At 46.2% G+C, this 12,155-nt stretch overlaps 1 protein-coding gene across 1 annotated transcript; it reads left to right on the top strand.

Annotated features, from left to right (window-relative positions):
- The first annotated feature begins 5,586 nt into the window (after positions 1-5,586).
- Positions 5,587-7,687, top strand: sox11b (SRY-box transcription factor 11b). The gene has a single exon (XM_082504327.1). The coding sequence runs from the start codon at positions 5,818-5,820 to the stop codon at positions 7,093-7,095; it is 1,278 nt and encodes a 425-aa protein (XP_082360453.1). The 5' UTR covers positions 5,587-5,817; the 3' UTR covers positions 7,096-7,687.
- Positions 7,688-12,155: the final 4,468 nt, after the last annotated feature.

A 12,155-nucleotide genomic window follows, 5' to 3' on the forward strand; every position in this document is an offset into this window, starting at 1 on the left:
AAGACAGACTCGACAAAAAGACAAAGAAAAGATACGAGGAAAAAATAAAAGGAGTGAAAGGGTCAGACCCTTAGGAGCACACAGAGTGGACAAAAGACGTTAGCGTGCTGCCCAACTTTCATCATGCTCAGATTTATAATTATACGGTTCTTGGAGTGAGTGCATACACTCATGAAGTTTAGTAACTTCAGGTCACTGCAACAAGCCCAGGTACAGTTTACCGACGGATGGGACAGGACCTTGAAATGCACCGTGTAGAACGAAAGACCATCGTACGAACAAAGGTAAGTTTACCAGTCTCACAAATCATCGTCATAAATACACATTCGTTAATCAAAGGAGCTTGTAAAGAAAGGCGTCTGGACTTCTTTAAGTTACTTGAAGACGTTTCACCTCTCATCCGAGAAGCTTCTTCAGTTCTAAGGTCAAATGGCGGAGAGTCCCAGATATAAACCTAGGTGGAGTAACCCCCCACAGAGGGACAAAAGGACCCCCTGATGATCCTCTAATCGCCTGAGCCAAGGTGTGAAACTGGGTGTGGGTCCCAATCAGCCAGAGTTTCGGGTGTGTTCATTGTGAAACCTGGCCCCACCTTATCATGCGAATTCCTGAGATCAGATGGCCCAGGATGTGAGTGGGCGTTAAGGCGTCTGGGAAGGGATCTCAAAACTGGATTATAGATGGCAGAGAGTTGGTGTCGTAAACCACCGCCTCTGTTCAAAGATGGTCGCTCACAGTGGACATAGATGGCTTCTTTCACTCCTCTTTCAAACCATCTGTCCTCTCTGTCCAAAATGTGAACATTGGCATCCTCGAAAGAGTGTCCTTTATCCTTAAGAAAGATGCAGATGGACAGCTGAGTCTTGTCCTGTGGAGGTGGCTCTTCTGTGTTGTGCCATGCGCTTGTGAAGTGGCTGTTTGGTCTCTTCAATGTAGAGGTCTGGGCATTCCTCGCTGCACTGTACAGCATACACCACATTGTTAAGTCTGTGTTTTGGCGTTTTGTCTTTCGGGTGAACCAGTTTTTGTCTGAGCGTGTTGCTGGGTCATGCTTGGAGAAAACTCTCCTGAGTTTTTCTGATACACCGGCTACATAGGGGATGACAATGTTGTTGCGTCTGTCTTTCTTATCCTCCCTCGCTGGTGTCTGGACTTCTTTTCTGTGCCTCTTTGCTGACTTTAAGAACGCCCATTTAGGATAGCCGCACGTTTTGAGTGCTTCCTTTACATGTGTGTGTTCCTTCTTTTTTCCTTCAGGCTTAGAGGGAACATGTTCTGCCCGGTGGTGTAGGGTCCTAATTACTCCAAGTTTGTGTTCCAGAGGGTGATGGGAGTCAAAGAGGAGGTACTGGTCCGTGTGTGTGGGCTTCCGGTAAACTTCGATGTTGAGGTTGCCGTTCTCTTCAATGTGCACAGCGCAGTCCAGGAAAGGCAAACAGTTGTCCTTTGTGTCTTCCCTGGTGAACTTGATGTTTTTATCCACCACGTTAATGTGCGCAGTGAAGGATTCCACTTCTTATGTCTTGATTTTGACCCAGGTGTCGTCCACATATCTGTACCAGTGGCTGGGTACTCTTCCTTTGAACTTTCCACTTTCCTTTCCACTTCCTCCATGTAAAGGTTGGCTACAATAGGTGACACGGGGGAGCCCATGGCACAGCCATGTTTTTGTCTGTAAAAGCCTTCGTTGTACTTGAAATATGTAGTGGTGAGGCAGAGGTCTAACAGTGTGCAGATCTGATCGGGTGTGAAGTTGGTCCTGTCCTCCAAGGAGCTGTCTTCTTGTAGTTGTTTTCTGACAGTCTCCACGGCCTCCGTGGTGGGTATGCAAGTTAAGAGAGAGACTACATCAAAGGACACCATGGTTTCATCTGGATCCAGGGTAAGTTTCTGGACCTTGTCGGTGAAGTCGGTGGAGTTCTTGATGTGGTGTGGGGTGTTCCCCACAAGAGGAGCAAGGATGGTAGCAATTTTTGCCATTTCTCCACAACAATTGCCCATAGTGGACCTCATCACAGCCACAGAATCTGTCATACGGATTAATAAATTATCACAGACAGAAGCAGAGCAAATCAGGATGAAAGTCTCAGCCACGCTCCCTCCATCCAACCTCACAATACAGGAAAAGAAGGCCGTCGCTTCCCTGAGCAAAGACCACAACATCACTGTTTTACCAGCTGATAAGGGAAGATGCACCGTGGTCCTAAACACTACAGATTACCATACAAAGATCACTACTCTCCTCAGTGACAACAATACCTACGAAGCCTTAAAGCGAGACCCCACAAGCAGCTACAAAAAGAAAGTTATAGCTTGCCTTCAAGACTTTGAAAAGGACAAAATTATTGACCGCCTTACATATCACCGCCTTTACCCAGGGGATGCGATACCCTGCATTTACGGACTTCCTAAAATCCACAAGGAAGCTGTCCCACTCAGACCCATAGTCAGTAGCATAAACTCAGCCACTTATAACATTGCTAAACACCTAAAACACTGTCCAGACGCCTTTCTTTGCAAGCTCCTTTGACTACGATGACCTGGATGACTGAAAACCTTCACAGACATACACATTTGTTAACCGTTTATTAATATAACCTTTGAGCTCAACGGTAATTAGGGGGGCGATCGTGGCTCAAGAGTTGGGAGGTCGCCTTGTAATCGGAAGGTTGCCGGTTCGAGCCCCGGCTTGGACAGTCTCGGTCGTTGTGTCCTTGGGCAAGACACTTCACCCGTTGCCTACTGGTGGTGGTCAGAGGGCCCGGTGGCGCCAGTGTCCGGCAGCCTCGCCTCTGTCAGTGCGCCCCAGGGTGGCTGTGGCTACAATGTAGCTTGCCATCACCAGTGTGTGAATGGGTGGATGACTGGATATGTAAAGCGCTTTGGGGTCCTTAGGGACTAGTAAAGCGCTATATAAATACAGGCCATTTACCATTTAATTAATTAGTAGTGGAAATAATTTCTGGTAGCATTACAGAAATGTAGCAGTGACAATAATATTGTATGTTGTAATCGCAATGGACAATTAGTGATACAAAACAACTGTTTTATCCTGTGAATAAAAGTATATGTTTTTGTCAATGTACCATAATAACAGAAGCGAAACGCAATATTGTGTCAGGACAATTCACTATTTATGCACAATAAATAAAGGAGCATAGCGCGACAATTTCTGTTCAGCGCCAGACTTGCTTGTAACCTATATCACCAATTATGTTAAGAAAAATGACGTATTTACTACTACAAAACTCTGACCTTTGTGGGAATGCTTGGAGCAGACTAACATGTGAGCTGGAGTGTTCTGAGACGTTATATTTGGTATATCCAGGCCATCCGTCGCCTCTTTGTTACTTCGGAAACATGGCTCGAACAATTTCTCTTCAACGACGTAATCCGATAACAACCGATCCCTTTACCCGTCGGCTTCCCGTGGCTGTCATGCGACCGGCTATTGCAGTTAATAATACAACAGCTTCTTGCCATCTTTTGGGTTTCTTTTAAGCGCTGTGTAACTGAGTTCAATTGAAAGCCTGCGTGCGCTAGTACCTCTTGCCACAAGTTCCCAGAATCCTTTGCGGTTTTACCCCTGAATGACATCACATTTTCAATCTTTATCCTGGTGGGCCGGTCTCTAGTCAAAATGCCCGGGCCGATTTTTTGTCCCAGTCCAGCCTTGGATATGGAGGTCCCCCTCTGGCTTCTGCTCCGTGGCTGCTGGGTGACCCCTTGTCTGGGGCTCTCCTCAGCTCTTCCCAGGAGGGTGGCACGGATGCCCCTCCGATGGTCCTCCTTGGGCTCTCAGACTCTGGGGCCTCTGGATGTCTGGGGCCTGGATCACCTGCTTCATGCCCTGGGGGACGGGGCTAGGTCAGTGCTGACAGGAGCCTGAAGGTGCACCCTGGGGGTGTAAAACTTGAACGTCCATGCAGATTTCTGCTGCACCGATGAACTGCTGACCAAAGATGATCTAAAACACAGGACCCGACCCCTGTGACCTCTCAAAGTGTTCACAGTATGAAGGTTAAACAAATATGCTGAAGTAATTGAATTAAACTAAAAGACATGAAATAAAAGTCAAAATCGTGACTCATTTCTAACAATTATAACAGTTGTCTTCAAAACCTTAAAAAGGTTAAAAACTTAAAAAGTTCAGATCTTTTCAGTAGAAACTCTGAGCTGCAGACACATACAAACACACAGACAAACACACAGAAACACTCACACACACACGTGGACCGTGTGCTGGTGCAGGATCGGCAGCTACCAGCTGGATTCGGGAATCATTAAATCAGACAGCGCACTAACTGTTTTATCCAGAAGTTCACTTTATAAACATCCACAATCTACCTGTCAACTGTTACAGCAGCTGGCAGGTAGAAGCCCTGACTGTACCTGCATTTCAACAAACACCAGGTTAATTATTTCATTCGGAGGGATAAAAGGTCCTAACGGCTCTCTAAAAGCTTTAATTTACATTTTAAAGGGCCTGAATCCCCCAGCAGCAGCCGAGCTGTGCTTACAAAAGCTTCATATGCACTGCTCCTGGTTTCTTGTCACGTTGTGTGTAAATTCTTTTTTTATTTTATTTTCTGGTTTAGGAACTTTATCCACAGAAGGAGGTTTTTTTATGTGATTTTTTTTTATTGAAATGTGACCTTAAACACATGTTCCCAAGGACTCGGACCTGTGTCAGCTGATGTCTGGATGTTTATTTGCTGTACAAGTGGGAATCTCTGCAGGGCGGCCGGGGGGGCGTTGTCTACCTGACTGTCCTCACACGCTGCTTACAGATGGAAATTTCCTGTAGGGCAGTTAGAAAGGCTTGGTGCTGGGCGAGGGGGGGCTGAGGGCACTGGGTGAGGACGGTTGTTCAGCTGAGGGGGAGCAGTTTTGGTTTCAGACTTCTTTTACCTGAGAGCATTAAAGCAGTGCAGCAACAACAGTGACCTGTGACCCCCTGAGAGGCAGTGTCTCTGTGGGGCTCCTGTGTGTGTTTGTTTGTGGTCGTGCACAGGAAGTCCTTCATAACTGTAACGTAAGCAAACACGGTTTGCTCAGTTTCTGATGCTGACTGTCTCTCCTGATGAGCTCAATGTTCTCCTGGGGTCCAACTGTGGTTCTGGAAGAAGCCAAACCAGCTCCACATCAGGAACTGAGATTATCTAAGCAGAATAACTGGAACTCCTTGAAGACTCCAGGAACCTCCCAGCCTTCCTAAAGGATTCCTGGGATGTCCTTAAGGACTCTTCAAGGAGCCTTAGAGGGCTTGTTACCTGAGCGCTGAGCTTTTCACTCATTTAATATCAGAAACACATGAGATCCAGCTGTGATTGTTATTAAACAGTGAAATAAACCAGGCTTTATTCAATATGTAAGTGACCACCAGTTTGTTCACACTGAACCATCTCTCATACACACACACACACACACACACACACACACAATGGGAATATTTCTCTTTTGTCGATAGAGAGCCGCAACCATTGATTACTTTCACTGATTGATCTATTGAGAATGATTTGGAGTAACGGCCTGAGGCGGGTGAGCTAACACGCGGGGGAGGAGCTCTACACTGTGACTCGCTGAGGGCGAAGCGGAGGCGGGAAGGTGTTCTTGCAAAACAACGCTGATTGGTTGAGGGCGGGAACGACTTCTACTTCGGTTAAAAAGACGCCGGTTTGAGAGCTCGCGCACGAAATGCATTAAGCGTGACTGAGGGGCGCGAGTACAGACAAACTGAGAAACTGAAGGAAACCGCGGGAACATCAGCGGGATCAGCCGGTCCGGCCCGGTGGCTTTCAGGGATTATTTCAGACGATGGGTCTGCACAAGGAGCCCACTGAGGCGAGGCTCACCGCCGGCTACCGTGAAGCAGCTGCCCCGGAGCGGAGCCGGACGGTGGGGGCCTGTGCCGGCAGCCCCTCGCCGCAGAAACCGGAGCGGCGTAAGACCGCCTCGGGCCACATCAAACGGCCCATGAATGCCTTCATGGTGTGGTCTAAAATCGAGCGGAGGAAGATCATGGAGCAGTCTCCGGACATGCACAACGCCGAGATCTCCAAGTGGCTCGGGAAGCGTTGGAAAATGTTAACCGACAACGAGAAGGTTCCGTTCATCCGGGAAGCGGAGCGCCTCCGGCTGCAGCACATGGCCGACTACCCTAACTACAAGTACCGGCCCAAGAAGAAGCCCCGGACCGAGGGGAGGTCGGCCGGTCAGTACCAGGAGAGAAACGACACACCGTCTCACAAGACCCCTGCTGCGGCGAAGAAGTTCCCCCGAGCCGGCAAGTCGGTGGGCGGGGCCGTCAAAGCGGGCAGTCTCCCCCCGCAAGACCAGCAGACGGACTCCCGCCACCAGCGGAAACCACAGGACCGAGATAAACCACACCAGCAACTAGACCCCCGGTGCCGGCAACTAAACTCCCGGTACCAGCTGAAACACCAGCAGCCGGACCCCGAGTACCAGCTACTGAACCCCCGCTATCAGCTCAGCGCCCGGCAGACGGATCACCGGTTACGGTACGTGCCGAGCGCTATTACACTCAGCAAACGTGACTATACGGACAGCGAGGAGGAGGACAATGACGACTCATCCTCATCATCCTCAGAGGAGGAGGAGGAAGAAGAGCTGCCCTGCTACAGTATCACCAAGCTGCCCCCCCGGGATTCCGCTGTGGGACCCAGCACGTTCCCGTCCTCTGGCCGTCTCTACTTCAGCTTCACACGGCATAGCACGCCGGTCCACCCCGCCTCCCTCTCCCCAGCTTCCCCCTCCCGCTCCGTCTGCACCTCCGCCTCCTCCTGCTGCGGGGAAGACCTGGATGACCTCCCCGTGGAGCCGCTGGATTTCACCTCCAACTTCCTGGGCGGCCTGCAGTCCTGCTCTGACCCGTGGAACTCGTCGTCTAGCTCGGCCTCGGGGAGCTTGAGCCTGTCGCTTGTGGATAAGGACCTGGACGCCTGCGGATGCACGGAGGGGGGCAGCCTCGGGTCCCACTTCGAGTTCCCGGACTACTGCACGCCGGAGCTGAGCGAGATGATTGCCGCTGACTGGCTGAAGGCCGACTTCACGGACCTGGTGTTTACCTGCTAGTCTGACCCTTCACCCCCGTTCGAGCTCCGGTCAGGGAGCGGGGTGTCGCGGCTGCTGCTGCACGGGCTCCAAGCGCTGTGGCTGGCTGCGTTCTGGCGTGGACTTGGTGCTCGTGAGCAGATGAACCGATAGGCTTTTATGGACTCGTTTCTGCCGCTCGGGTCGGACCCGGACGACACCGACTGACTTTTTTTTTTTTTTTTCCCGTTCAGGTGTGGATATTTGTGATATTACCGAACCGAGCATACCTCATCTTTTTAAGGAAACTAGATTAAATATTTTCAAGCCTATTTTTGTACAGTCAAAGGGAATGTCAGACTCTTCCACTGGTCTCCTATGTGAGGGTTCAAACCCGTGTGGCCTGCCTTGCTTTACTCCCTTGTTTTACTGGTTACACACATTCAGGCCTGTCTGTACCTACTGGTGTTTAAAAATGTTTGAGGGAAACAAGAAGTTTGTTGCTTTTTCATGCTGTTGTTTGCTCATTATTTTTGGTGCAATATGAAGGAAAAAAGGGAAATCCAAAAACCAGTGATTCTGTGCGTTATGATGGAGTGTGTATGTGAAGCTGAATAAATCAGCTGCAAACTGATCAGCGCCTCTGTCTCATTATTGATCCTCCTGGGATCTGATTGGCTCCTTTAAGAGCCCTGCTGCTTTATTAAACCTTCCATCAGTTTGTAATGTTCATGTTTTTGACTGTTGGTTAGGTCAAACTCCGTTTTCAGTCCACGTCGGGCAGATTTGTGCAAAATGAGCTGCTGCTGTGGACAGACGCGAAGTCATCGATGGTTACAGCCTCGTACGGTGAACACAATTTGTGTCACAGACACAATGAGAGGCCATAGCAACATTTGGACTTTTTTTCTCTAAATGATCAGTAACTTAATTTTTAATTCATGCTGTGATCATTTAGAATTTCTTGAGATTTAAATTTTTAATCACACGATAGAGAGAGAGAGAGAGATATCTATATATAGATTCTTCCATATGTTTCAGCTGGACAGCATAATTGCACCTGAGACATCTGAAGCCTGTCTGTGTAAGTGAAACTTTATTTTTTTCACGTCTGGTGTTTCTGAGGCTGTTTGCAGGCATGCATCACATTAAATGAGATTAAGCTTCCACACTTTGATGACCCCAGTGATGTCTGACCTCTTCTGGCGTTTCCAGAGTGTGAACTAGTCCTCCCAGTTTATCAGAGCAAGGCAGAGCAGGGCATGATGTTTTCAGTGGTCACATGACTCATGTTAACAATCAGTGGACTTCAAAACTGATCATGAAAGAGTCAAGAAGTTAAGATTTTTAAGGAGTCAGAAAAGAGAAAGTGACATCATCGGAGGCACTGTGAGGGTTTTTCCTCACGCAGCTTTAAAAACAGGACCTTCTCTGACCTACAGTATTCCCAGGACCCTTAAACAGTCCCAAAGATGTTATACAAACATGGCCGCTACAGCACAACTCACTGGCCTGTGGACAGTCTTATCATTTTTTTTTTATTTTTAAAAAATTATTTAAAAAATAAAAAGGACAGTCTGTTATCAGCCAACTCTTGATTATTGTACTACAGCCAGAGACTGTTTGGTACCATCAGATGCAAAACTGGAGTACTGTCTTCTTGGACCATCTGTTAGTACAATGACCTCACAGCAATCATATTATTGGTCACATGATGTCATTAAAATGTTCAAAAAGGCTCCAACAGCACAAACATGGGCCAGAGGTCTAGTCCAGGTGAAATTAGCAGACAGCTAGCAGCTACAGCCACCTGTATCACCATTCACCTGTCCGTGACAGAGACCACACCCCTAATAACGGAATTTTTAAATTAGCTATAGATACCAAAAGAGTTTTTGTATCAGGTGGAAACATATTTATTTCTACTGACTGACTCACTGCTACCTCTGCTAGACGCTAGAGGAACTGCAGCTTTTGTTCTTTTTCCAACTCCTATTGATGTTTGGTCTGAACTTCTAAAAAGCTCTGTCTCAAAATGATGACCTTACATGGACCTTTATCTAACCTCTATTTAAGCAGGAAGTCCCAATGATCTATATTCAAACCTGTTTTAGAGGACTGGCCTGACCTAAGCAGCAACATGTTCATGCTTTTATTACGCACTGTGAAAATGTGTTATCAGTAAATATACAGAGGAGGAGGGATGAAGATGGAGTTTGCTTAGATGGCAAATGGAGAGCTCAATACCTGCTAACCAGGTGTGTGTGTGTCTTGTCACACATTATGGTAATGCCTCTGGACAGTTATTTTAGCTAGTACCACCCTATAACTTTAAAGCCAACGCTCGAAAGATCATAAAAACTGCACGCACTGGTCGGTTTGGCCCAGTTTTAAGGTTCTCTGCAGATTACTCTTCCACTCACATCCACAAACACTCAAATGTTAACAGCTTGGTACTTTATTTGTTATATTGTAGAAATTAATAAAGAAAACACTTTTGAGTTTCATACAAACCAAGCCATCGTTTTCTTTTTTTCTCCACATTTTCTCCACTGGTCAGCAGTGTTGATCCTGAACCAACATAATGATGATAATGGTGACGACACAAGTGTATCAGATACATTATTGTGTTATGTGCAGTAATGTCTAAGGTCAAGAGTACCACAGATTTCAGACACATTACTGGTGTCTTTTCTGAGAAGGTTGGTTTTGATTGGCTGTTGTTTGCAGAGCATAGTTTGTCTTTGTTCAGTTGTTTGCTGGTTGTTAACTCTGACATCAAGGCCTGATAAACAGTCAATCAGAGAGCAGTATACTTTCCTTCACCTCTAGGTTGTTAGAGAAGATCCTCCTTGGTTTTCACCTGTGCATACATCACAGAGGTCGGGAAACGTCTGGGATTTGGAGTGAGCTGACTTCAGCGCATGTCGCTGCTCATGGTCAAATCAGAGGAAACAGTCAGACTGCTCACCTCTCTATCCCCACTACTCTCTGATCAGATGTTTGGCAGCAGATTAAAGGCAGCCGGATCCCCACCGGCCTGATAAATCTGAAGGTTCTGCTCTGGATAATTGAGGCCAACACAGCGGCATTCTGGGTAATGAGAGGACGAGGTCATTGGGGAAGTAAAAATATATTTAAAAATGTGCTTTTAGCAGCAGAAAGAAGCAAAAGTCCGAGAGGCTGAGCAGTGAATCATATCAATAATAGATCAGTGAAGCAGGTCGGCACCAGAAACACTGTCTCTTCCCAACAAACATGTGAGTAATTAACCACAAAATAAATATTGTATAAGGAGCTTGAAAGAAAACCAACTAGACTTCTTTAGGTTTCTTGAAGACGTGTCGCCTCTCCTGCAAAAATCAGAGCTTTGTGAAATCAAAGGTAAAGCTCGTCTTCCTTGGGCCGACTCCACCTCCTCAAAAAGTTTAATGAAATTCAGCCTGGAGGTTTTTTTTATCACTGACGTCTGAAGCAAGAACAGCAGAGACAAACGAAAAGTAACCAGTAAAACATGAAGAGAAACAAACACATAGGAGCCGACGCCGGTACCATCACAGACCACAGTGACTGCAGCGCCCCTGTCAGGCTGGCAGGTGTGGCCTTGTGTCTGGTGAGTTGTGGAGGCGAACATCTGGGATCTGATCTCAGCTCTGATTGGCTTCCTCTGCTGTGTTTGCATATTTTCACCAGAGCGTGAAATCGCACTCTTATCAACCACTCGCTTTTATCTGAAACATCAGAGCAGCAGCCGCGATGCATTCACTGACACCCCACAGGGACTGCCATCAAGTTCATCTGCATAGCAATGCATTCACTGACGTGCATTTTTGAGCTTCATGTTTTAAAAGCATCTGGACTTCTTTAAGTTGCTTGAAGACATTTCACCTCTCATCCGAGAAGCTTTTTCAAATAAGAGGTGAAACGTCTTCAAGCAACTTAAAGAAGTCCAGACACTTTTCTTTCCTCCATCACTGACTACAATGACCTGGATGACTGAGAACCTTCACAGACAAAGTCACCCAGACTTCTTCCTACATTTCCCATCATGCTTCTAACCTTCTTTGAAGCTGATTGAGGACATCTAAGCGTCAACTGACTGATCAGCTGTGTTTACATTTGTGATGTTTGATAAATTAACAACAATAACTCAAAAAATAAAAGAATACAAAATAAAACTTAATTAAATAAAACAAATATCTTCAAACAGCTCATCTGTGGCACCTGCTGGACAACAACTCCCATCTTCCACTCTGCTCCTGCAGTTTCAGAAAAGAGCAGCTGAAGAAGAAACTTCACAAGTCAAAAAAATTGTAAATGAAGAAAAAATACATTATTGAACAAAGTCAGCATTTAGAAATAAAAAGTGAAATGTGTATATATATATATATATATATATATATATATATATATATATATATATATATATATCCAATCCAATTAAATCCAAATATAAATCTGAATTTAAGAAGTCCAAAGAAGTCAAATTAAATATGTGAAGAAAATAAAGTCTTTAAAGTCCAACTTTTTAAAATTATCCTAATGGTTTAGATTTGTTTGCCACAAATGTTTGTTTGCTTATTTGTTTGTGAAGTGGAGACATCAACAGATTTATTTCCTCACAGGAAGTAATTGATGAACATCAGCAGGCTCATTTGGTTCAGTTCATTCCTACATTTCACATCATACCCTCACTTTTACCTGGTTGGCTCAAATTAGAGTCAATGAAGGGGAGAGTTGTGTCATTCCAGTCACTCCTGTGGACCATTTTTTGCAATAATGGCAGATCATGGAGCGTCGCCATAGTTACAATAGTTAGCAGTCTATGCTAGTCATGCCCCAGAGATGTATCAGTACAGACTCCAGGGCCGTGCAGAGATGTTTGAAAGGGCGGGTGCTCAAATCTCCTTCACATCCCCCCTCCCCTGCATGTGTCTGACAGACTCTGAGGCATTTATAAAAGGTCAAAACAGGTCTGTGTCACAATCCAATGGGCCGCTCAGCACTGTGGGAATTATGTGATGGCAGCAAATTCTGCCCCCTGCTGACACGTCTCTGATTTAACATTTAATCAGCTTCAGACTGTCTGATGAACTGCAGTT

Source organism: Aulonocara stuartgranti (genome assembly GCF_965226115.1).
Source record: "Aulonocara stuartgranti genome assembly, chromosome: 15".
Classification (NCBI taxonomy): domain Eukaryota; kingdom Metazoa; phylum Chordata; class Actinopteri; order Cichliformes; family Cichlidae; genus Aulonocara; species Aulonocara stuartgranti.

What these genes read in the sequence shown, in the direction of transcription:
- sox11b (XM_082504327.1), top strand. Translation starts at nt 5,818, where the DNA reads ATGGGTCTGCACAAGGAGCCCACTGAGGCGAGGCTCACCGCCGGCTAC.